The 26,660-nt window shown below is 43.3% G+C and overlaps 1 protein-coding gene across 1 annotated transcript; it reads left to right on the plus strand.

The window, feature by feature from the left end:
* Nucleotides 1-3,863: 3,863 nt before the first annotated feature.
* Nucleotides 3,864-23,255, plus strand: ppap2d (phosphatidic acid phosphatase type 2D). Its single transcript, XM_050068880.1, has 6 exons — nucleotides 3,864-4,467; nucleotides 18,266-18,423; nucleotides 18,589-18,875; nucleotides 18,975-19,032; nucleotides 21,350-21,526; nucleotides 21,755-23,255. The coding sequence occupies exons 1-6, from the start codon at nucleotides 4,260-4,262 to the stop codon at nucleotides 21,857-21,859; spliced, it is 993 nt and encodes a 330-aa protein (XP_049924837.1). The 5' UTR covers nucleotides 3,864-4,259; the 3' UTR covers nucleotides 21,860-23,255.
* The last annotated feature ends 3,405 nt before the right edge of the window (nucleotides 23,256-26,660 follow it).

The raw sequence follows: 26,660 nt of genomic DNA on the forward strand, positions 1-26,660 counted from the left end.
ATCTACAAAGGTGCTTATAAGTACATGAAAAACGACCCTATTGCACTTTAATATATGGACCTCTCTGTTATCATGTGTGTCGCTTTTAAGGAGATGTATCTTTAGTGTGTGTAAAAACTACTAAGCGATGGAGAATGAGAAAAAATATTTATATGGATCTTTAAAATGGAGAATGACCTTCACTAAATGAAAGTTGTCCTTTTTCATGTCTGGTTCTCCTTTCCTTTTTGAATCTGTTACCTCAAATCACCCGTGGTTTGTGTAAATATCGTTATACATTTTATCAGTTAGCAACACCATAATCAAAAACAAGGTTGGTTTAAATTCAGATTTTGGTGCATATGCATATCAGCATTAGCAGTGACAGCTTTGCAAGGAAAGAATGGACCTTGACAAGTAAGACAGTGAGGTTTACATTAGATGTCATAGATTAACTGTTAATCCAAGAGTAAATTTACTATCTGAACATTAGTGGATTTAGGGTTTTGCCTTATAGGCAGGCTACACCTTCCGGTTTACACATAGCTCAAGGAAACGGAAAATTGAGTAAGAAAACAAAAGCTATTTTGATATTTTCTGGGTAATTTTCAGTGTTCTGTTCCTTTTTAATTTCCTAAATACAGTGTTTTCTTTTCAAATTTTCCATTGCAATGTTTAATTGCAATGTTTTAACTGAAATGTTTGATTAACCTTTAATTCTCATTTAATATTTGCTTTCCACTACAATATCAAGTGTCTTTTTCAATTATCTAGGTATTTCACAGCAGCCCTATTATCCTAATGGCAGACAAATGTATAATTTGTTTTCTATTTTCTAAAAATCAAGGACATGAAAAGCTTTAAAGGGGAATTTCACCCATTTTCAAAAATCTTACATGTTATTCCTATGGTCTAAGACAGTACAAAATTCTCAGTAAACATAAACAACTATCTCCCAAGTCTCAAAGCTGTAGTGCTAAAACTCAAATTTGTGATGTCATAAAGCTCCTTTGGGTATAAAGAAGAAAACAAGCATTCTGTGGGTCCACCAAATCAGGCTACCAGTCATTGTCTATGTTGCAACTCCAGACTTTAAACCCTATGACATCACAAGTTTGACACTTCCCTCTCTGGTTTCTGGCTTTGAGAGAGAGTAGCTCATGTTCACAAATATTGATTGAAATGTCCCAGGCAATGGAAATAATATAGGCTACTGGAATTCTTGATTTAGGTTAGCTTTTAAGTTCCAGTGTGTAGGATTATTGGCAGATATTATATATATTATTCATTACTATGTTTTCTTTAGTTTATAATCACCTGCCAATAAGAATCACTGTGTATAAAGACAACTGGATACAGTGTTGGAGGCAGGGCGAATCAAGACTTATGGCACCCAAGTGGCTAAGTTCCAGTTTAGTTCTCCGCTAACTTGATTGGGGGTAAAAAATATTTAATTGTGTGGCTCTGTTACACTTTTGTTATGGATCTCATTCTCATAGTAAAGTGCAGGGATTGCAATGCTCAAAAAATGTATTATAGAAGTGCCTTTTTCAAAGTAATTCAATGGACACTGACGTTGTTATTCCATGTTTTGCCATTATGTAAAATTTTCTATTTAGCCTGGTGCTTGTCCCAAAGGCTTGATCTACATACACAGCAAGTCCTCTTCCATGGAGTCCACCATGCTGTTCTACAGTAGCCCAGAGCAGACAAATCAATCCCTTGCTCTTGATAAGGCCATTCACGTTTTCGCATCAGTCACTGTAGTTCTCCTACACGCTTGGCACCCGACTGGCAAACTCCATGAACAACACATTCTAACTCCGACCTGATCACATATCGACGCTTGGTCATGGACTTTCCTACATGAAAGGTACCCTGAGTGCGCTGGTTGTTGACATTCTGGGACGCTGTGTCAAGTTCTGCTTCATACACACATTGTCTTCTTTCAAAATATACTTTTATTTTCACAAGAAATTTACCATTTACATACAGTCTCTTTCAAAATAAATGCAGTAAACTGGTAAACTGTTGATGTTTTTTTTTTTTTTTGCCTTCAGCAGTTGGTGTTTGTTGGACCCATCCTTCCACCCCTCCCACCCAGGTGACTTTGTCATGGCTTTAACTTTCGTCTGTGTCCTGATGTGTTTCCCTCTGATGCCTTCAAGTGCCATGAAACTATAACAGCGACTGGCTACGTACCATGCCGATGTTAAAGGACGGCTTTTTAGTCAGTGTCTGACGCCACAAGTCTTTGCCCAAGCGCAGGATTTCAGCAATTTCAGAGTGAGACCGGGTTGCCATAGAAGTGCAGAAAACTGCAGGTCCTTGAATGGTCACTTGTGGCTGGCTCCAGAAGCCAGTAAATCCCCCATATTAAAATGTCCAGCTTTAAAGCAGAGATAAACATGTTTACAGTCTGATACAAAAGACGGTTTTGGTTTCTTTAGCTAATTACTCTGTCCATTACAACTGTCCAGGGAATTATTTTTTTTGAAACTCACCTGTTTATCAAGACTTAATTAAGGGTGGGCCACTTTGAGTGACAGGCTGTCTGCTGATAGTGCACTCAGCTTTCCTTGCTTCTCCACAGCACCAGCCTCTCCTCCAAATAAGGTAACTCTTGGCTCCAAAAGAACAAGTTGGCGACAGCCAAAATGCCAAACTTGAGGCTTCAGAACAAGGGTCCACAAACCAATGGGTAACGTCACCGTAGCTACATCCATCAGTTTTACAGTTTATGTTGGCACCTTGGCACATGGGAGAAGCTTCACTTCTGGAACCACACCACCAGATGTCACTAAATCCCACTCACTGGTCCTTTAAATGCAAATCAGAAACCCAGAGAAATTATATGTTAGTTTTTTTCTGTCTTCTTCCATTTTACAGACCAAACAATAAACTGATCAATTAACAATGAAAATAATGGCCAGTTGCAGCCCTAATTCATGTGTGACAAACAACAATAACCACCACAGACAAATCGCTTCAAAACACTGAGGACCCTCTGAGAAGCTGAAGCAGCTGTGCTTCAGTTTTACACCAGGTGGCAGGAAACCTCTTACCCACAGCTTTCTACACTCAGTGAGCAAGGCACCAGCCTGTTAATAACAACAACCAGCAGCTTATCACCAAGGAATCAAGAGGCATGTGTGGCTTATTGATTCATTTAAGAAATGTAATTTATGGGAACATGCATTTCATGAACTTACAATAAGCTTCCCAACGGAAAGACTATATCTTGTGGTCAGTTTGTGATTTGACTGTGTGTATGTGTGTGTCTGTGTGTGTGTAGGCTATAGGCTATTTGTCTGGTGCATTGGCAGACAGTCAAGCAGCTGCAGTCAATATTGTGGAAACATCTAATTGGCAGTGTTGCATGTATGAGGACACATGGTAAGATACATTAAAAAAATAAATAAACAAAGGATAGTTGATGACTTTTTTTGTCGGATAAAGTGCAATGAAACCACCAAAGAGTAGACTACATTAATTGTTACATTAGACAGGCTGATATTAGGAAGACTGGCCTGTTGAAAGGTTTTGCTTTAGTTCTTTTCTGCAGGGTTTGTGCAAAGGAAAACAAAATCTCATTATGTGGGACGTGTCCACACATGGGTGGGACATATTAATAGGACAAAAGACAACTCAGTGAAGAGGACCATGCATTGCCCAACAGCTGTCAGGTCAGCTGGATCGAGCATGTTGCTGTGAGCTGCAGTTTCATCGTTACACATTAATTTTGTTGGCTTCTGCAGCTGCGTCAAGCTGAAGCGGCTACCACCGGAAGTAGCACTATTTTGCAACCAAAATAAAAGCATTACAGCTCTTAAACTGACAATGAGGCTTTTATTGTCTGAACCCAACATTGAGTTTCTCATTCGTGTCGTTTGACATAAACGTGAACACTGGTCTTGTTCGGGACGTTTTTAGGGCAGAGAGTACAACACGCTCCCTCTCAGAAGAAGTTGAGGTGTAACTGAGCTGAAGTTTAGTCGGATGTTTGTTTTCCATCTGATTTCCAAGTAGCCTCCATCTTTCTATGTTTTTGCTTGTTAATGCCAAACCTTTAACTTCACCTCACCCAGCGGTCGGTCGGTCGGTTAACCAGGGTCTGCGGCTGCTGTCAAACTTCCGTTGACATGGATTTGTTGCACCGACGACGGACGGACTGAGAAATTTGGGAATTAAAAAAATCATCCAGCAGCCACCTACGACAACACAGACTCACCTCAGATACTCTGTTTAACAAGTTGTCTTGGACTTATTTAGGTAGAGACATGCAGAAGTTTAACTCCACCGGTACCCACGGCAACACGCTGCCCCGGGACGCGGAGCTCCAGCTGCGGTTATCTGACAGCGGAGGAGTCGGGGACGGGAAGGAGAATGGAGGTGGGAGGCATTTCCTCAGCCAACCTGAGGAGGAGAAATCGTTTTGCACCAAGAGGAAGATGCTCGTCGGTTTGGATGTAATTTGTCTTTGTGTCGGTGAGAATATTTACATCTTTTAAATCAATATTTTGACTTAAGGCGAGCTTTTTTTTTGTTATCACTAAATAACAGTAGTTAAACTACCGTAACTCTTCTAAAAATGCACACAAGACCACTTTATAAGTCATTTTAAAGCTTTAAATTCACAATAATTCACTTTTTATATCTGTAAAGGCGCCACACACTTATGTCAGCATGTGTGTTGATTGCAGCATGTGTCAACACCACCTTAGCAGATCATATTAACTCTTTAGAGGTTATAAGGAGGTTGAGCAGAGTTGAAAAACACACAGCACGGGGATTTGTTGGAGTTAACGAAGCTGCAAAGCATTTTTCCAGAAGTCAAATGGAAACTGTTCAAACGGGCTGAGAAGTTTCAGCTCGTTCCCCTCGGTGCACGTGGGGGCAGGAGGGAAGGAGGGAGGAAAGGAGGGAGGGAGGTGGGGGCTCAGCTGGCAGGAGCAGAGTTGTCCCGGGAATTCATCTGTTCCCATGGTAACTTCCGAAGTTCCCGGGAGAAGAACGTGGGAATCGGGATAAAAACATGCGCGCGTTCTCGTGCCGAAAATTACCTCTGTTGACCGAGCTGTTTAGCCCCTCTCCCTGCAGCATTACTGGATGTCAGCTTCAAGTCCTTTACAGTGTTCAGCTGAGGGGCTGCACAGGATTATTATTAAACAAAATGTACCATCAGTTTTTACTGGGAGAATTAGAAACATCAGTAACAACATGTTGACAACAACTCAGAGGCCATGACCATAATAAAGGAGTGGTTAAAAGGAGTTTCTCTATTATAGCAACTAGTGCGTTCCACCTGTCAGTGGATTTGAAAAGCTAATTGTGACATGGCATGAGTGTATTATCATTAAGTAATCCATCAATCATTTTTTAACATGTTATTTTCCACGTTTAAACTAAAGACCAGACTTTCTAACACAGTATGATGACTTTTTGCCTATTTTGTGTAACCAGAAATCACAAAGCAAAGATTTTTAACTTATAGAACAGGCTTGCTGATGTTTTTTATACTTGGTAAACAGTAAACAACAGAGGTGTAGACTTGAGGCACATGACGTGGACAGAAGACAGACTCACGTCACAAATTTGATGACTTTAGACCTGACTTGACAAAATCAAAAAAGGCTTGCAACTGGAGTTGGACTCATGACTTTAAATGGACTTAACCATTTTGACTTCAAACCACTTGATACCTTCCCCTAAGCTTACAAAGTACGCTATTTAAAAAGAGTTCCGCAATTCATTTCCCTGAATCAACTAAAATAACGCTTTTCACTCGTAGCAAGTTGACACCAATCTCACACTTTCCAGTCAAGTTGCAAGAGAGAACCATGATGAGCTTACGTTACTGAGCGCCAGCTTGATATATAACACCAACTATTTTTGTTCCCATATAAAAACTACACAGTGGTCAACAAGAAACAAATTGCAGTATGTAAAACGTCAAAAATTACAGACAGATACGCATTTATGTCCAACAAACTTGTTTTTAACAAAGCATTCATGCTTTTTCTAAATGTCTTATATTATTTATCTGTTTTGAAAATGGCATCACATTTGTGGAAAAGAAAAATTATGACTTGTTTAGGACTCAAAACTCAAAGTTTAGGACTCAGGATGTGATTTGGGACTTGATGGCAAAGACTTGAAACTTACTTGTGACTTGGTCCCACCTGTGGTAAACATCATTGATGATAAAAATGGCCAGATTAATCACAGTAATCACTATCCATCATTTGGAGACATATAATAACAGAGACATCTGTGTGATAAGATTTGGTCAAGTCGTGTTTTGATTCATCACAGGGCAGCATAATCGTCACTATAGGATTAACACAGGTGTATGAATTGACGCTTAATATGGTCACAATCACCCTCGTTGTGCCAGTATAGTTAATAAATCACTGTAAAGGTAAGACTGAACTTTTCACTGGCAGAAAAAGTCTCCAAATCCTTTAGTCGCATAAATGTGGGAAGACCAACATAAACATTTTTTTAGCAGTTAAATTGTGTTATTAACATAAACATAGGCAGTTCTTAATGGTGTACTGTTCATGTTGTGCTTGGAAGAACTGATTCATGTGTTCAGATCAAACTCCAGCATTGCACCCCTCGGGACTTGAGTAAAAGTAAATTACTCTCCTCTTCGGTTCAGTCTAGCATCTGAAATCTGGTGAACCTCTGCCGGATCTACCTGCTGTACTTGACTGTGATATTCATTCAAGAGTGAGATTGAATAATTTCATCAGTTTCATGTCGTCATCTCACATGACTACGATAGGGAACGAGCATCAGTGTTGTGTGTGTGTGTGTGTGGTTATTTGGACCGGCAACAAACACGAGAAAGGCAGAACCCGTCCAGGCAGACTGACAGGTCTCAGCCTCGTTGGCAGTTAAAGCATAGGAAGTAAGCTGGCAGAAAAACAACAGTGTGAGGCAGTTACTTTCGTTGCCGTGTTATTCTTAACCCCTGCAGGTATGCTATTAGCTGTTCCCTCCACACACTCCTCAGCAGCTTTGTTTTGCGTGTAGGAAGTGGCGAGCAACTCACCATCAGTCAGCACAATGGAGGAAATGACCTCTCTCAGTTCTCCTCCTTAAGACGCACACTGGGCACGCCACTTTGCTTTCTCACAAAATTGCGTGCCTCGACCCCTCTTATCCCCTCTCTGACTAGATTACAACACTGACTGAGTCACTGAGCCTCACAGCTGAGAGGATTTAGAGAGTCACTTAGTCTTGTGACCGAATGTGTATTTCTAAAGTTAAAGGAGGTCACCTTCTTGCAGTGGATGAGACAAGTGCAGAAGTTTGGTTTGATTTAATGGGCTGATTTTTTTCCACTTTAAATTCATGATTCTTCTTCTTTTTTAACTTTGATGTTTATTAAATTGTAGTTTGTGAGTACATCTAGATGTATCATTAAGTTAAAGATAGAGAAAGAGAACACAAACAAAAAGAGGTGAAAAACAGAAAACAGTCACGGTTACAAGTGTCCATTATTGAGGAAGACAGCAAAAACACTTCTCTCACTTTAAGCAGATAGGTCGATTTCGCCATAGTATAAATCTTTCTTCTAAATGTATAACCATTGATCTGCAGTAGCAGGTTCAGTCTTGTACTAATTCATTGTTATTGCCCTCTTGCTTGTGGTCAATAATATCTTGGTTAAGTATCTGTCATTATCAATGACACAATTATTTATATGTCTGAGGTACATAACTTTGCAAATCCCAGAACTTCTTTCATTGTAACTCACATTTTTCCCAAAAAATATGTGTGTGGTTTGACTCTCTATCCACACATATCCACCAACATGTTGTGAACCAGTTGGTTTGTTCTTTATTTTAGGTGTAGTGAAGTAATGGGTTAGGGTTTTCCACCCAAACTCTCTCCATGTCCTTGAATTTGTCGCGGTGAGTTGTGTTTTGCACATACTAAGCCAATTTCTGATTTTCAACATTAGAAAATGATAAGGTCTGAGAGGTTGAGATAAATAAAAAAAAAAAGTACTTTAAAGTTTTAACAAGCAAAGTTAGACATCAGATGGGCTGACAAAAAAATGACTTATCATCTCAGATCAGTAGCTGCAACACTTCCTGTGAAGCATCACTACGCTTACTGAAATAACGATATAGTACAATACAACTTATTGTTACACTCTTTCTTACAGTTGTCATAAACTAGAAGATTACTTACAGATTCCCGGCTGTCTGACTCCGTCCTGCCTGTCTGCACTGTTAACCATCATGACAGCTATCAGCAGAAGCCTGACCTTGACTCATCTGCAGGCATTCGGCTGTGAATGCCATCACTTAGCGGAGATGAATTGGGCCCTTCATTAAGCTAAACCCTGTTATCTCTGACTAACCCAATTTTCCCTTAAAAATGCCCTCATCAGATTCTCTGAGACGGCTGACCTGCAGGCATTATTCACCCTGTTAAAGGGGCTCATTCTCTACTGTAACTGTGGAATTTACCCCGAAGCATCCTATCCTCATTATGCTATCAGCTGAAGAGGGATTCCTCAGTGATCTGAGGTTTTCAGTCTCCTCATGTGTTGCAGTATTTACTTCACGTTTAAAGTGGCGCCATAAAGTCAGTATTGTGGATTTATGAATAAACTTTATTGTGTCTGTGTAATCCTGCGATATCGAGCACGTTCACCGAGGCTTTGACTCAGGTTACCTGCTCACACTCTTACTCATCACCGGACTTGCCTAACACTGTTGTACTCCGGTAATAAGGCAGTGTTGTTTATGGCGCCGTTCTGACATGCTCATGATGGATGATGCCCAGAGATTGATTGTTCTGGTTCAGCTCAGTGTCAGTACATTTAGCATAAGCCACAGAATGCAAGTGTTTGCTTGTGCATATAAGTGCGTGCATGCATTCCTGGTGGGACAGCAGGGGTTTGACCGGGACAGAGCTGACAGAATCTGCGCCCTGTGGCTGCATCTGAGACCGAGCGTCCAGCCACCCAGAGGTCAGGAGGTGTCGGGTGTTTGTCATATCTGCAGAGCATGCAGGAACAGGCCTCCCAGCCCGCATTGCTGCGTCCCTCCTGCACAGGTGGTCCTCACCCTGTCATCACCCTAATAAAGCCAGTTATTGCCGCTCTTAAGAGTAATTGGGGGATGATTGGAAGTGGCACTTGGAAACCCAGTATTAGCTCATATGGCTTAGAGGAACATTATGCTTGCCACAAGGCTTGACCTCCTTGAAGAGGTTAATTGTGAAATTGTATTATACTTGACATATACATAAGATTAGGCTGGGGTTAAAATACAAAAGAAAGACATTCTTCCACACTTAAGATGGCATAGATTTGTCTGTGTAAAACAGAAAGTGATTTCATTCTGTAAAAACAGAAGTAGTTTTTGGATACTGTTGAAAAAGAAAGTTGGAATCAGTTGATTACTGTTGTGTGCGAGTGTGTGTTTTTGTTCTAGACGTGAAGCAGCATGCCAGGACGAGAGGGCCGGTATCTACCTCAATGATCTGACTTCTAAAAGTTCTCCCTCCCTCCAGCTTATCGCTCCTTTAGCCCCCTTTACATTTTCCCCCTCGTTTCTTCAGCCAAACTCTATTTTAAGACTGAAGGTGTTCCAGCATTGTAGCGACCGAGGTGTTTGAATGTGTGTGTTTTACGTCTGCATGTGTGTTTTGGGCGGGCGGCGGGTTTATGTTAGAGGATTCCTGGTGCTGTTCTTTTGGCAGAGAAAGCTGCCAAGTGAGTGAGACAGCGAGAAACCAACACGTCACAGCATGTCGGTGTGTGTGTAGGGCCAGGAATATTAAATTGTCTCCTATGTGTGTGTGTATTTATGTGTGTGCGTGCCTGTGTGTAAAAGTGTGGGTGTGGGCATTTATGCGTCATTGTGGCTGCTAATGTGGACACCCTACTATAGCTGCCATGTGCGTGCTGTTTGTTGACAAATTTGCCGGTCCTGTTTTGCAGCGCGTTTCAGGCCCTGATCAAATGTGCTCGGAAAGTTATGGAACACACTGGCGTCACTCTGCGGCTGACAGATGGAGAGCCATTAAAAATGGCTCAGTCAAATCATTAGTCAGTGGAAGAAGTGATTTCGCTTACTCTCTCTCTCGTTAGTGTAATGCATCTTTTTCCCATTTGACAGCACTGCAGAGGTTCAGGAATCCATTAGCTGCACCCTTCCTTAGACTCCTCAGACAGACTATATGGGCACATGTACTTTGCCGCCAATACGTCTTCCTTCACCCATTAGCACACCAGAGACGGCTGAGGCCTTGGAAATGTCTCAGGTGCCTAAGGGCTGAGGGGCAAGTGAGAGCCTGAATGAGTGAACAGCCTCAGGGTTGGAGAGCAGAGTAAGGCGTGGAAGGAGTTGAGGATCTACAGTAGGGGTCAGAGGTCAGAACCAGGGGCGCCTGAGGGATCTTATCTACAGCTGTCTGTTTATGTCTTAGTGAGGAAGTAGCACTGAGAAGGATAGACGGTTTGGATTGTAAATAGCTTCAAATGTACTTTTAATGAGGCAGCTGCAATCTCCTCCTCGATGACAGTTCCATAAGTGCCCAGGGTGGTCCATAGGTATTAGCCCTAATGAGTGAACAAAGATGTGTATAGTATTCTAAACCTCAGTGCTCATTAGCTGCAATGGGTTTGGAGAGGCTTACCATCGAAGTATCTACCTGTATCTGAGTACAGCCTGTTGCCCCGCCTTTGCGTCTTTCAGAATTAATGACTTGTCTTTCTCTGTCTGTCCCCCCATAAGGAGACTTAGACAGCCCCCCTTGGCGCCATGGCATGGTTACCCATCATCGGGACCATTTTATCATTGTGTCACCTGCCGGAGCCTTCCTTCCCTTCATCCTCTCAGGCGTCGCTCTGAAGTCGTTCCAACAGCATGTTCCCCTGTTATCCAAAACACACCGGCAAAACAGCCCTGCAGCCCTCAACTCTTGCCATACATACAGCACCACGGCAATGAGGCTGCTCTGTGCCAGATACCTCCCCGGCAGTCTCAACCACAACCCCGTGTCGCTCTCACATTGCAGACTGCCAGCCATCAGCTCTCTGCGCACGCCCTTACCTTCTCACCGCAAAAACCACCAGAGAGCTCCTTTAAAGTTTCCAAGGTACATACCAGAGCGGCGGGTCCTTTATGTTCCTGCTGAATCAGACAGGCAGACACACAGCCCACTTCAGGCCTCACCACTCTTGCCCTGAACTCCAAAGCAGGGCTCCAGGAAGCAGGTCAGTGAAGTGTGGAGAGAACAGAAGCAGCTGTGGGAAGCATGTCTCCACCGGCCAGCTGAAACAGTAACAGAGAAAAGGGGGCAAGCAGGAGCTCTCCTGGTGCGCTGGTGGAAGTTAAAGCAATATAAAGACAGTCAGAACCACCTTGCTCACAAGAAACATTGTATTTTAGTTTACGTGCACTTTCATGTTTGATCTCGCACATCAAAAGCTTCATAAATATCAGCATTGTCAGCTAGTGATGTGCTTTCAGCCATCTCGCTGTTTCTTTCAGGGCCTTGGGATAATGTGCCATGGTAAATTAAGAAGTAGGTATTTACTTAAAGAGGCTGTGTGGAGTCCAGCGGCAGGAGATGCTGATGATAGCAGATGGTTAACAAAAGATCCAAGACTGCTGTGGCTCCTCAATCCCTCTTTGTTCCTCGCTGATTTTTCCTTTGTGCCACCATCAGGGCAGACAAAACAGACGAGTCTCTCAGAACAATCCAGCCAATTACTGGAAAAAGACATGGGTGTGTGTCAGTGCAGGGGGCCACCACACACACCCTTATTCCACCTCTCCGCTACCTTGATTGGGCCACCATGGATGAACAGGAAGAACCACCTTTTAGGAAACTAACATACACGCACAGCATTTAATTGGGTTTGTGGCAGTTTATGGTTGCCAATCATAATCACAGCCTTAGTGCAGATGACTTCACCTCCTGTTTAAGTGTTACCTGCCCAGCAGTACAACAGTCTCTGTGTTCTTTTGTGTGCTTGAGCCTGCGTGATGGTGTATAGCTACAGTCTCTTCCTGTCTGCCTCTTCAAACAAAGACTTGGACTCAGGTAAAACATAAAAGACCGGGCTTTACCCTCAGAGTACCTGACTCAAACTGAATGGTGATTAGATGAAAGAACAGATCAAGGCGAGCGCACGCAGACAGCTTTGTGCAGTTAAAGTCATTATTGCACAAATAATTGTACGAGCCCACCCAGCCCAACTGGAAACTGCTATTTATGAGCGTGTTAGGCAGGCCGTCACGCTGCTCCTTGTAATGTCGTTACCAGGGATTATCATGCTCCCAAAGATTCAAATTACGACACTTCAGGGTTCAGTTCACCAGCTTACTATTTTTTGCAAGGTTGACTTGAAGGTAAACAAGCAGCTTAAAATTTTGCTGGGAAACACTGGCACATGCAAGCTGGTGAGGGGCCCAGCGAGGGTGGACCACCCCTGAAGGGAGCTGTAGCAGCAAGCTGGGCCGCAGCCCAGGCTCAGCCTCGTCCTACACTGCAGGCCAAATGGACCTGTGTTGACAGGTCACCAATCGTCTGTCCTCGTATCAAAGGGCAAATGTAGAACGAGGCCTGCACAGTCAAACATTATTGAGTGTGGTGAAGCAGATGGTCATTAGATATAGCTTTAGGCTAAGTGTCATGCTAATCTATGAGGATGCCCAGGTTGTTTGTCAGACAACCAGCAGCATCCACAGCAGCTCATTTGGTTTTGTGAGGCTGTTTGCCTCAGTCCATGTTTTTAAGGCTTGTTTGGCTCTTGCATGGTTTGTTTGGTTGATTAGGTTTTTGTCAAGGTGCTGGTGGGTTTTTTGGCGGTTTGTTTGGTTGTGTGTTAGTTTATGTGGCTTTGGGTTTGGTTTGTTTGCATCCCAGTGTGGTTTTTATGTGTGTGTGAGTGTAGTTAAATCCGTATGTGTGTTGGGGATATTCTGCTGGTTGACGTGGGGTCGTGTTTACAGAGCGGGTCCCAGCAGAGCCCAGATCTCTGACCCTCACATTCCAGAACCACCACTAATCGCCTCCGTCTGCTGTTTTCTGTAGAGAAACCCTCACCGCATCTCTCTTGGCTCTGTCTCTCCAGTTTTCTCTCACCCCAGTATTACTGCCCTCACCCCCATTTGTCAATTTTCTAGCCTCCTGGCCATGTTTTTTAGCCTAGTTTTTAGTTTGATGCTGTATCGATCAGCAGATGTTTAGCAGTACGACCGTAAAGCATGTCGATAAATAACCATCATCTGCCCTGTTTTTTCTTTTTTCCCCCACTCTGTCTTTAATCACTTTCTCCATAGGTTTTTTTTTTATTTCTTGCTTTTGGTTGTTGTTGTTCTCCTCTCACAGTGAGCTCATTCTGGGCTGTGGTCATAGATGTGTAAATTAGAACCAGAAGAGTTTCTCAGAGTGAGGCACATATCCCCTCTGCTCTCATTCCTCCTCTTCTCCTCCCTCCCTCCCTCCTTCTCCTCTTTCCCCCCCTTTCTTTCTTTCTGTCCCTTTTGACTATTTGAAAGCATTCCTGCTTTGAGTGTCAGGCTCAGCGAGCAGCACATTTTGGCCTGGCTGTGTGAGCCGACCCGCTCCTCCGCCTCCTTTTGGGTCCCCTCGCAGGCCTTCCTGGCCTGGCTCTCTTTTTGAGCATGTCTTGGCCAGGTGCAGAGATTTGCTCACAGCTGCCTGACAGATGATGTGAGGGTCTCTGGAGTGTTTTCGTGTCTTGTTGTGAAAACAGTTTTAATGTAGTTGTGAAGCACAGAGGTTGACTGTGACACAGGAGCTTGTAATTTGTATAGGACTGTGCAAATACTGAATAGCTTTGCATGTGGTTTCTAGCACTCTGTTTCTATGTATTGTACAGAACTGAGGATTTGTGACCCAACTCAGGTTGAAGTAAATTTATTTTGTTGAGAAGCTTTGCGAACAGCTTTGCCACATTGGAGTGATCTTTGGTGCATGGCCATTAGTGCAGACTGTGTCCATGGACTTCATGCAAAAATTGGGGAGAACAACAGCCATCAGCTCTGGCAGGTCATAAAATATGCTGCTATCTGGCTCAGCACTTCAGGTTCCCATTAGGCCTCCATATGTATTGAAAATGATCCCTTAAAAAGTCCTTGTTTCTTCTGAAACCACAGAGTGGCCTTAATGGAGGATCTGTCCATTACCTCTCCGCCAGCGCAGCAAAAATATTGATTATTGAGAGAGGACTGTCCATATTGTGGAATGTGATGAGGACGCAGAGAAAGCCTGTTAATGGATGGTATGGAAAGCAATATTTGCCACAAAGTTGACCTCTTTACATCTGAAGTAGCTCATTTATGGCAGAATAAATGTAAAATGCTGTACTTTATGTTGAAACATTTGAGCACACAAAGAACACCCCATGTGTAAAACCTGCGTTGTCCACATTTGGGCATAAAAAAGCTGCATTACTTATTGTATCCTTTGAAGTACTTGTGATTGCATGGTCAGTAAATTCAAATCGTCAACCCCCAATCAAAGGTTGACGTGTCATTAATAAGGTTTTCATATTAGGTACGATTGATTTATACTGCTCAACCTTTACATTAGAAATATTGATACATACCCGAGTTTACTTGCGTCATTATCTACGTGTCACAATGTAGTAAGCGCCAATTGCAGGATTTCAATGGAATCGACCTTCGTATCATGCGTTCTATGGTTTATTTTTAGGAGACAATTTCAAGAATGACCTTCTCGGGGCGTCGGTGGCTTAGTGGTAGAGCAGGCGCCCCATGTACAAGGCTGTTGCCGCAGCAGCCCGGGTTCGAGTCCAGCCTGTGGCCCTTTGCTGCATGTCATCGCCTCTCTCTCTCCCCCTTTCACACTTAACTGTCCTGTCCATTAAAGGCAAAAAATGTCCAAAAGTTCAGAAGATGAGATAGGCATGTGCTGTGCACATATGCGGGTTTTGAAACAGAGCGGAGGCGTTGAGAAATGTGTTTGCAACTCGCCAGCAGCTAAATGCGATAAATAGCAGTCCACTTACATGTTTTGGTACAGTTGGTTTTCACACCTGATGCAAACAGTACCCTACTTTTTTGAATACCTTTTTAAGTGGACCCAAGCACGGACTGGCATGCAGCGTGTTCACACTAATCAAATGAACTGGACTTTGTGGTCAAGTGTACTCACCTCCAGACCCAGGTCCCTGATTTGACAGTCACCTAAAACTACAATAGTCATAACAATGCATTCTGATTATTTTGGCGTCATCATGCTCACCTGCAGCACAATCATTCTTTTCTCCTGTTCTCATATACTCACATATTAAGCAACACGTGTACACATTAACACATTGAAAAGTGTATTGCATTATCGCCAAATGAAAAAAAATCTACACCCACTCAGTCTGAACCAGAGATGAACCAGACCACACCTCTGCAGGTCTCCACCAAGGTCTGATACACACTGATAAAAGGATTACGATTAGGAGATTACAGGATGAGTGTGCATTTTTATGCAGGTGGCATAAAAATACCAGGAAACCTTTATACAGGAAATTCATTGTTAAATAGACAAGAAAAAAATTTCCCTAAGTATTTATCTAATACTCCAACAATCTAAGCTAATATTGATTTATCAGATTACCTCAAGGAGGAAGTTTTCTGTAACATGACTGTTCCTAAAAACGTGCAGTCTGACATTAAAGAGAAACTTTGGTATTTATTAACCTGGGTCCTATTTTCTCATGTTTGTGTCTAAGTGACTAATGGAGACTGTTATTTTAAATTGAATGAAAGCACTGTAGCCGACAGCAGGGAAACAGGCTGCAATGTAACCGCTTGGGGCATTTGGCACCATCAATTTACATCCACTAAAAGCCACTGTCAGGCTCATATTGTTACTATAATGGTCTGACAGTGTTATGGAAAGGACCTTACAGAGAAATTAAATGTTCTTATCTTACCTTTCGTTGACCCGATCTGTTTGTTAGTGTTTGTAACCAAGTTTCGCTAAAGGAGAAGTAACAAACAATAAAAGTGTTTTCTGTATGGTCCTTAACGTAATGTTATCAGACACTTCTAATAACAATTCGAGCCCGACAGTGGCAAAAACACTGGGCCAGTTTGAAAATTAGTTGTCTCCATTAGTCAGTTGGATACAAAATCATGGTAAAAAAGGGTCCAGGTTGAAAAATAGTTTTCCCTTTAAGAAGGCCTTTAGGTAAAATGTAATTTATACAACACCGTTACTAACTATTGTGGCAACAGTGTCCACAAAATTACACACATTACACATTATTAGAGTCTTAAAATATATTTGACTACAGAACTAATAGCAGGATAATTTCAATGGTTTGCATTAGATAATTTCCCTTTGTGTTTTGTTGTATTTTAGGTAGCCTTGTGTAACATCTTGGCCAAGGGAAAAAAGCATTTCGGCTAATTATGGGATTTGTATACCATGTGTATTTATTAATCTGCACACTTCTTAAATAAAACTAAACTCAAAGTGATAACCACATGGTTTCACAAGATTCAAATAACTATTTTTAGAAAAGCAGGAATTCTGATCAGACAACACCAGAACTTAAAAATAAATGATAAAAAGATCCATTATGATTCATTATTTTGTCTATAATTGCAACTCATGTATGTGACCTGTATGCGCATGTGTGTGTTGCGTAAGGTACCTTTATGCAGTATGGTGGTGAGTGTGAGGAGAAGCGTGTCGACGTGGCGTCTGAATGAGATGAGCAAGAGATCAGGGTCAGATGAGAGGTGTTTCCTATCTGTCTCTCTTTGTTGGCATCATGGCCGCTGCTATCTGCTTGCAACGTGTTTCCCTCCCTCACTTTCTGACAAAGGCTGCCCTTAAATTAAGTGGAAGTTGGCTGGCTTTTATCTGTGTTGTGTCTTTCTTTCAGGGCAGCATGACTTTGACTACAGAGGTCACTAACACACAGTTTTGGCTACAGCATAACGTTTTAAATCGGCTATAGTCACACAGCAGTTAAGAGTTGCCTCCTCATGTCGTGTTTTCTGTGCTGATAGCCTCAGACCTATAGATTATTTCCTTGTTATCTTTTATCAGTTCATTGAAGGCAGGCTGAATGAGCAGTGTGACTGTATGGTTGTGATAGCAAACACACAGAATAATAAAACTAAAACAAAACCGATGTGGACGAATCTTGAAAGTTGGCACAGAGGGTCAGGTATTCATTCCCTGCCCTTTGTCAGTTAATAATTGTCAATTTATCATGCTTCAGGACATGTTTGCATGCCATTGTTTGTGCGTTTGAGTGTGTGTTGTTCCTTTTGGCCTGATTCTGAATGTGTATCCTGTGCACTACACAGTCACGTAGTCTGAGAGATTCCCTGGCAGGAGCTGTGTTTTGGCCTGGGTGCGTTCCAGCCAACCAGCAGGCCTGGGATGACAGGAAGAGGCACAGAGGTTAATGATTAGTCCCATGTTCTCGCTGCATTCCATGGGGTGACAAGGGGACATGGGATATGGGACAGAGAACTGGAGCAGTCTTTCACAGGGCTATTGGTTATTAGTTTGAAGTACAGCACAGAACGAAAGCTGTGCGGCTCAGCTCCTGTTTCTGGGGATATGAACAAACTGTCTGGCTTTTTGTCATCAATAAAATGTTGCACAACTTTTTCTCAATGGACTTTCCCCATCCGGCTGTGTGGTTTGTTTGCTTAAGAGTGCCAGACCTTGACCCACTTTCACCTGACACGTCTTATAATTAGTGACCAACCAGGAAACGTAGTGAACACACATTGTATTTAGGACAGTTAGATGGATTAGTAAAAGTCATCATGTTCCACCACAACAAAGCACCATTGTGAAAAATACTTTGCTCTTCCTACAGAGGGTTTATTGTTCTCTTTGGCACACTGAAGTTTTTTTTTTGTAACACACCCTAATATCTTCTTCCTCCTTCCTCATCTTAATTCCCCACTGTCATGCCCATCTCCTCATCTGTCTGTCTTTCTGTATCTGTCATCCTTTCTTCTCCCTGCTCCTCTGATGGAAGCAGCTATGTGTGGAATGCTTCATCCCCCCCCCCGAAACCATGTCACCAGATGACTGATGTTCTTTAAAGCTGCTCCCTTCATGCTCCTGTCAGACATGAGAAGGCCCCCTTTATGTTAGCCGACTGTATCTCTGCATCTCGCGCTCTCTGCGACCGTTACTGCGCAGACCACATGCTCACAGATACTCATCAAGCCATCTTTTGTTTTGTCCGCCTCCCCTTCCCTTTATCTCCCCCACATCTCATCAGCCTCCATCCCCTTCTTCGCATGTGAATTGAAGGCAGTGACTCCATACAGGCGAGGCTTCTTCTGCGGAGACTCCAGCATCACCTACCCCTTCAAGAAGAAAGAGGCCATCCCTGACAGCCTGCTTATCGGTGGTGGTATTGTCATCACTGGCCTAACGGTAAGACAGGAATAGCTGTTCTGGCACTGTTAAAGTCACTTTGATGTAATGGAGCGTGTGTTTGTTTTAAAACTAAAACAAATATACTTTCACTGTTCAGGTATTTGTGCAGCCGTACTGTATGACTTATGTTAACCTGTTTCTCTTGTCTTGTTTCCTTCTCAGATCGCGCTAGGTGAGTGCTACCGGGTGCGTTTCCGAGGTGTACACTCGCGGGCGTTTATCCGAAACTGTTATGTGTCCTGCCTGTACAAGGAGCTAGGAAGCTTCCTGTTTGGTTGCTGTGTGGGTCAGTCTCTCACCAACATGGCCAAGCTAAGCGTGGGACGCCTGCGACCCAACTTCCTGTCTGTCTGCAACATCACCTACGCGTCCATCAACTGCACTCCGGGCAGCTACGTGCCCCAGGTGGACTGCAAGCGGTCTGATCAGAAGATGGTGGAGGAAGCGAGGTGTGTTTCAGCTCTGAAATTATATGTTTTGTTTACCAAGGGTGGCGTCACACAGCTAATGTGTAACCTGCGGCATGTTATATTGATCTTTTCTTTCAGGAAGTCTTTTTTTTCCGGCCATGCTTCCTTCGCAATGTACACCATGCTCTACTTGGCAGTAAGTCACATTTGCTTTTGAATACACACACACACACACACACACGAACACATCTGGAATGTGACCTTCATATTCACCTGAGTTTGTGTTGTATAATTACAGTATTCAGTGCTGTGTTTACAGCGCTGGGGGAATATAACAACTCTCAATTTCATTTCAGTTATTTGAGAAAACACCATTCACCAGAGGCCAAGAACACTGTGTGCAACTATTAGCTAGATAAGCTAATTAAACATGCGCAAACCAACACCAGCACATGTGCCGTTAAATATATTCACACTTCCTGATCGTGAGGGAGGAGATCTTTGAGAGCAGCAATTCTCTAAAGGCATCCTGCTCCAAGCTGAAAGAGCTGGTGAGACAGAGAGACAGGGAGGAGGGGAGGGAGAGGGGGGTGCGGGGCGGGGGTGAGTAAGAGAATGAGGGAGAATGTTTTTCCACGGGGAACATGAATAGATGAAGAGGCTATGCAGACAGAGGAGGCCTTGTTGTGGGTCTCATTTAGAGGAGGGGGTGGAGGGCTGAATATGCCTGCTGAGAGATCGACAGGCTTCTTTCAGCAGGAGACACCCTCTCAACCCCCCCATCTCTTCATCTTTCTCTCACACTGCACTGCCCAGCAGTCATGGGTGCACTGAGGGAGAGAAATGACAGTTAGAGGGAGACAAAAGCACATTATTAACCATAAAATGTCCACATTCCTCCTGTATTACCCCTCATTAACCCTTAAATTACACTTCAGGTTAACTTATAAATATAGCGTATAGCTGTGATGAACAAAATGAAATGAGGATGTTGCTGTGCAAAATTGAAAGAGCACTTGCACACTATAGAAGTCCAAATAAAAAGCAGCTCTTCTCTTACCAGACAGAGACAAACAAGGATGAGTAGGGGGAGACTGAATAAGAGGAATAAAAGGCTAAAGTGCTGAAGGGAAGAAGTGGTTTGAGAAAAACAAGGGCCTCAGTGTTTGTTCCCGTTGTTTTTTCTCCTCTTCATATCTTCCACACACACACACTGCAGGCACAGACTCACAGCCTTGCATGCAAGTTTGCTGCTAGCTAGTGTTTCAGCAGACTGCAGACAACCTGGAGAGAGTGTGTCAAACCTGTAGCTACACGCCACCCGGACCGAGGCCAGCTGCTAGTGTTTAAAGCAGGAACTGTGACACCTGCTCTCAGCTGGGATAGGAGAGGGAGAGAGAGCACCCGGTGAGGGTCGGCCTCACCGTGGGAATGTAGGCCACGTGCTCCCAAGTGGTCGATGGGTCCAGACAGACCTCCAGCCTCCTCATAATGAAGCTAGCACCGCATCTGCATCGCGCTTGCTTCTGTGACCCCATTTTCACCGACACAAACATCCATTCTGCACCGCAGCGCAGAGGCAGGAGATGAGGATGAACAAAAGGAGGAAATAGGGTTTAGATAGTGTTAATGGACTCGTGCCAGGCTTCTCTTTCCCCTGTGGGAAGCAGACTGAGTGGAGGTCCATGTTTCACTTTAAGGTCTCTGCCTGTGTTTAGAGAACTTGAATTATATGAGGTAGTTATCAGTTTATGATAGTGGGGCATACATCAAAGGGACAGTTAAGGTCCAAATCAAAACATATTTTCCCTCTTACCTGTCGTGCTATTTATAATTTAGACTGTTTTGGTGTGAGTTGCCATAGAGATGTCAGCCTTCTATTGAATATAATGGAACTAGTTGGCACTCGGCTTCGCAGGCCTTGTTGTGAGTGGTTTCATGTAGGAACTATTTCCTTTCTACCGAACTACACCCACCAAACCCTATCACTGCACAGAAGGAAGTGTGCATCTACTCATGGATGATAGGCTCATGCACAAGATGTAATGGCGTCCTCTTCAGAAGAGCTGTAATGTTTGCTAGCTGAGTGTGCTAACAGTCGATGCACGCTTCTCTCTGCGTGTAGAAAATAGTTCCTACATTAAACTGCTCACAACAAAGTCTATGGATTATCTTGAGTAAGCAGGTCATGATTTCTGAAAAGAGACATTGCTGTTGAGATTTTTCAATGGTTTTTTTTGGCGCTTTGAGCACCACAAGCCGAGTGCCATCTAGTTCCATTATATCCAAGAGAAGGCCGATACCTTTATGGCCAATATCTCCAACACTCTGCAACTCACACCAAAACAATCATGACTGATAAATAGCACTACAGGTTAGAGGAAAAATATGCATTTTTGATTTTTGGGTGAACTCTCCCTTTAATACACAAGCCCCCACGTGCATGTATTCACTTTAATGTGGTAATTATATAGTCAGTAGTGATATAATAACAATATCTATGTTTCTTGCAGTTCTACCTGCAGGCGCGGTTGTCGTGGCGAGGAGCTCGGCTGTTGCGCCCACTAATACAGTTCCTCTTAGTGATGATCGCCATCTACACCGGCCTGAGCCGCATCTCTGACTACCGCCACCACCCCACTGACGTCCTCACGGGCTTTATACAAGGAGGACTCACTGCGTACTGGGTGGTATGTTGAAAATCCCTGTTGTCTAAATAGTCTTGAATAACAGTTATCTCTGTCTTCACGGGATTTGTTTCCCCCTGCTCTCTGTTGAGCGAGTTGGCTTAAACAATAGGCTCTCTCCCTCAATTTCCTCACTCTGATCTCTTGTGGTGTTTATAAACAGCGGGTGATTGACAGCGTGTGTGGTCTGTGTATATTTCCTGACATGTTTTTTTGCGTCTGTGCCTGCAGGCCTTCTACATCTCCTCCATGTTTAAGCCCTGCGCCCGTCCAGACCTGTCTCCCACGAGCATGTCCCTGGAGAGCCCACTGTCCAGTCAGCAAACTGTCTGTTAGCAGGCACATGCAGTCATCCCAGGAATCAGAAGATGGACTGCAGAAAGACAGGGAGAATGTGAGACAGCACAGTGGAGGAGCGGAGAGAAGAGGTCGTTAATAAAGGGAATCACTCTAAGAGAAGGATACGATTAAAGAGTACAATCTAACACACGCTTGCTCGTCCGGGCATACTGATACATTCACACAATCTAATGTTCACACTCACACATGTGAAATACAAGAAGCACATTTGACTGTAAGTCAAACCCGTCCAGTGAAAAGAACTGCATAGCAATATTACAGATATTTTTTTATATATGAAAAAAAAAATCTTTATTTTTCAAGAGGATTTTTAGAAGCTGCTAATGTTGATAGTTTTCTTCTGTGATGGAGGCATTATGGTCAGTGTGTTTAGTTAGCTTTCAGAGCAGAACTGGTCACTCTTTGGTCTTGGGTGAGAGTGGAGAGAACGCCAGCCTCCTTTTTGTTTTTGATCTTCTGCTCAGCTTGGAAAACATCACCCTGCAGCTGTGAACTGAGACCATTAGACCTCAGATGTAAAGACAGCTCTGTGCCAAGTAATAAGGAACAAGCAGTGGCGTCAACATCTAACCATCTGTACTTTCTGATGTGCCGCTGCTCTAATCAGACTGCCCTGCATCACTATGACTAAACAATAACCTGTATGTAAGCAAAGAAAAAAAACAGTATTTGAGCTGTAATACAATGCTATCCCTCTTTTTGTGTAACCGAGGTGGTGACGGGGAGGAATCTGACCTTCCCCAAAACTACTACTTTTCTGTACTAACCACTTTGACTGTGTCTCAGAGGTGGAGGTTTGACTGAATTTTGTAACCGTAGACCTTTTGCCCCCCTGGACTCCAATCTCTGAGCTGCACCTTGATTTATGCCACTCTAACAGGAGGGCCGACGTGGCTGCGACCCCGGCGGCCCTCCTGCGCATCTTTATTAATAGCACTTGAACGTACATAATGGAACCTTCTAATTATAATCAATATTATATATTTTATCACAAGTTTGAATAATCAGTGTTTATTTTTGTTAATGTCAGACTTATACACTTTTTTTTTGTTCTTGAAATGATAATTATTCAAATTGAATGTAAATAGCTGTCATTTTATAAACCACAGAATTTCAAAAGTATTAGTTCCAGTTTTTGGACAGTTTTTACATGTTTATTAAGTGTTTGTATTTGTGTCAATCAGGTACGGAGAGTTACTGTTGTATCTGTTGTAACTACTAGACTGAGCCACAGATATTATCAGAAAGCTATATTTTTTGTGTTCCCAGTTATTGTTATTTGTCCGTTTTGTCTGTGAATGCCAGAAAAAGGCAGAAATAACCACTGTACTCAAAAAACCAAACCAATAAAATGAATGTTGAATGTTTTTAACTCCTCTATTATTTTTTTGTGTCAGCAAGATGAAACCAGACACACTTAACGTCAGCGTCACAATATTTATGCTGTCTCGGTTGTCTCTGGCTGCTCACAAGCAGCGGAGTTGGTAAAGTAAGCTATTTAGTAAGTCAGTCAGCTCACAGCCATTATTTTTTTTAGAAACAGGATACTAGACTGTGTGAAGAAGTGAGGGAAATCTGCGCTGAAACAAAACGTAAACACTGAAATGATAAGTGATTTAACCTCTTGTTTGGTTTGGAGGCTTCTACTCCAGTGCTCTGCTAGTTTCTTTCTCTTCCCGTCTCTCCTTCACACCCATCCTCGCTTTGCCCCTTCCCTGCTCTCAGTCCTTTTTGAGTGCAGTGGAGCATGATGGGGTGTTTCAGAGGGTCATGCTACCATGGAGATGCTTAGCCAGATACAGATTTGGGCGTCTGAGGCAGTTTTCTTTCATTTCTTTTCTTCTCTCTCCGATCCACTTCCAGGCTGAGGGAGGAGAATAAAAAGCGGCCCAGATCAGACGGAGAGGGCAAATAAGGGAGAGAGAAAAGGGGAGAGTTTCAGTAATGGGTTTGTGTGTAACGCCGAGGTAAGGTCGGACAGACGAGCAGGAAAACTGGTCCAATAATGAAGGGAAGGAGTAATGGAGCAGTTGGCAGAACAGATGGGGCGGCAGATATGGGAGAGTGAGGGTGATGGGCGTGGGGTGTCAGGGTGGGAAGGAATGTGATTGCGGTTTTCAGGCCTGTTTTGTTTCATAATACTGTAACTAAGGAGACAGCGTTTCATTCCTGAGCAACGTATATGCCCGTGCTTGTGTGACAGGTTCTTGTCTATCTGTGCCTGCCGCACTCCTTGTTATTGTCTCATGTTTAGGTGTGTGTGACTGAGCCGAGCGAGAGGCAGGCTGCTCCACTGAGCTGAGCTTACACACCCTGTCAAACATGACATCTCGTTTACACTGTGACTGGCGTCCTCCTTGCTCACCCCTTGGCCCTAATGGAAATGAATGGGGGTCGACAAGCAGAGGCACATTCTGTTATGTTCAGATTACTGAGGTCCAGGCAGAAGGGCCTCAGTATTTACACTGCAGTGACTCTGCACACACGGTAGGAACGGTAGCCTGGCACTGTGGTCATTTAGAATGGAGGGGGGTGTTTGAACTCTTATCTCAACAGGTGAAAGCTATTACTGTCCACATGCCTCACTGTGACAGAAAACTAAATCCACTCTCTCCCTCCTCCTCACAGGGGCGCCCCCAGAAATGTTTGATAGGGATGGCCAGATGGGGTCATTGAGAATCTTTGGGTGGCAAACCAAAACCAAAAGTCATAACTGAATTACAGGAATTCAGTTGTCTGTTGAAGTGTATGGGCTAGATGAAAGCTATGTTAATATCAGTACAGTTTGAGCTCCATAACAATCCTGTTTATACAGGTGAGGTGATTCACTGTTTTTCAAGTTGGCTCGTAGCCCCTTTTCCTTGAAAAGAAAAATATAAAGCTTTCATTAGAAGGAGCACATTGATTGTAAGGAAGAAAACAATTACTAGTAACAAGCCTTCACAAGTTTTGGGAAGATTCGTATGTACCCATAGAACCCATTTTCATTCATTCATTGATTTTCCGTAACTGGAGCCTATCCCAGCTGTCACTGGGCGAGAGGCAGGGTACACCCTGTACAGGTCGCCAGACTATCGCAGGGCTGACCCACAGAGACAGACAACCATTCATGCCTATGGCCAATTTAGAGTCACCAATTAACCTGCATGTCTTTGGACTGTGGGAGGAAGCTGGAGTACCCGGAGAAATCCTACGCTGACACGGGGAGAACATGCAAACTCCGCACAGAAGGGCTCCCCTTTGATTATGGCCATGCCAGTTGTTCCTTTGCAACATTTAGCCTAACTAGCATTATTTAGCCCCCTTCTTGACAAGCTATGCCATGCTGGTACCAACAGATGCCTTAGATTGTCTAGATTTACAAGATACTACCACCTCATCGCCCAACACCTCGTTTAAAAAATGAGCGTGCCACAGCCTCTAAAGCAGTGGTTCCCAACTGGTGGGTCGTGGTCCAAAAGTGTGTCATGGGTCCATTCTAAGTGGACCACAAGTGACCTGAAAATGTGTCATGTTTGTAAAAAAAAAAAAAAAAAACCCTCACATTATTTTGAAGTAAAGTGAATTTCCTGCACAGAACTTTTATTTTGAAGTACAATATGGCCAAACACAAGTATGATGCTTAATGTATTAGGCTGTGTGGACCTTGAACTAGTGACTAAGGAGAAATCTGGACCTCAGGGCTGGACCAGTTCGGAACCACTGCTCTAAAGGACCAGACAAACCAAACCGCCATGAAAGAATTAGTAGCGACGAAGGACGACTGTTGCGCTGCCTCACTTCGTCTGTGTCTTGGCCAAAAAGTTGAACATAAACACAGTATTACAGCCAACTACCACATATGTTCTGTGCCTGCCTGTGAGGCAGTAACTCTCCATACCAGCAGATGGTGGTAGTCTGTCTTTGTCAGTCAAAAAGGGGAAGCGGAAGACCGACAGGGCAGTTTCAAGAGGCTAGTCAGCCATTTAGCACGTTAACAACACAATTGATGTTGAAAGACCACATGATATTTACTGTGCGCTAGCGAACAATAACACAAAGAGTTAGGTACTGTTTCTGCTGAAGAGCTCAGTGGCTAAAATATGCTGATTCAACTGGCTGAATTGGCTGAAAAAAAACAAGGTCCAACTAGTGCCAACAGTGCAGGACAAACCCCAAAAACTAGAGCAACAGACGCTCATCGACAGCCGCCATTGACCAACAGTCGGCTGTTGGCATGGTGTGTCACGGCCCTTAAAGACAGTAGTGTCAGCCTCCGATTATTTTTGCCAGGGGATGCCAGCAGGGAGGCCAGTGATTGTATCAGATGAGGGCATGGCCAACTGCTCTCTCGTACTTAACTTTGGGGAATTCCTTGATAAGATTATGATTTTGTTTCTAAATTGGACAGGTGCAAAAATAGCAGGGCAGATGCTGAACCCAATCCACACACAGATAAGTGTGTGGTGGAAGGCACGTAGCTCACCTGTGTATCTCTTCCTGGCTGTGGAAAGGACACCTGTATCACGTTTTTTAGTCTGGCTCTGATAGCATTATCAAGGAACTCGCAGCTCAGCCAAATTCCATTTGTGAAACTCTGCCCCAGTTTGAAGTGATGAAATAGTCTTTTAATGGAGATGTAAGACTCACCTCTTCACAGTCATCACAAAATGCAACTTATCTTTGTTTACTGCCAAATAAATGCTGCTCATGGCTGTGAATTGAAGAGGAAAAGAAATTTCCTCGCAAATGAATTTTTGTTAAGTAAGAGCTTTTCGCTGTGGGTCTCCAAGGCATT

This window comes from Epinephelus moara, chromosome 18, assembly GCF_006386435.1.
Source record: "Epinephelus moara isolate mb chromosome 18, YSFRI_EMoa_1.0, whole genome shotgun sequence".
Lineage (NCBI taxonomy): Eukaryota > Metazoa > Chordata > Actinopteri > Perciformes > Serranidae > Epinephelus > Epinephelus moara.

Bases quoted from the DNA above. Each gene is read 5' to 3' on its own strand.
- ppap2d (XM_050068880.1), top strand. From the start codon at position 4,260: ATGCAGAAGTTTAACTCCACCGGTACCCACGGCAACACGCTGCCCCGG. The intron at 18,424-18,588 runs GTAAGACAGGAA...TTTCCTTCTCAG, and splicing joins TTGTCATCACTGGCCTAACG to ATCGCGCTAGGTGAGTGCTA. The intron at 18,876-18,974 runs GTGTGTTTCAGC...CTTTTCTTTCAG, and splicing joins AAGATGGTGGAGGAAGCGAG to GAAGTCTTTTTTTTCCGGCC.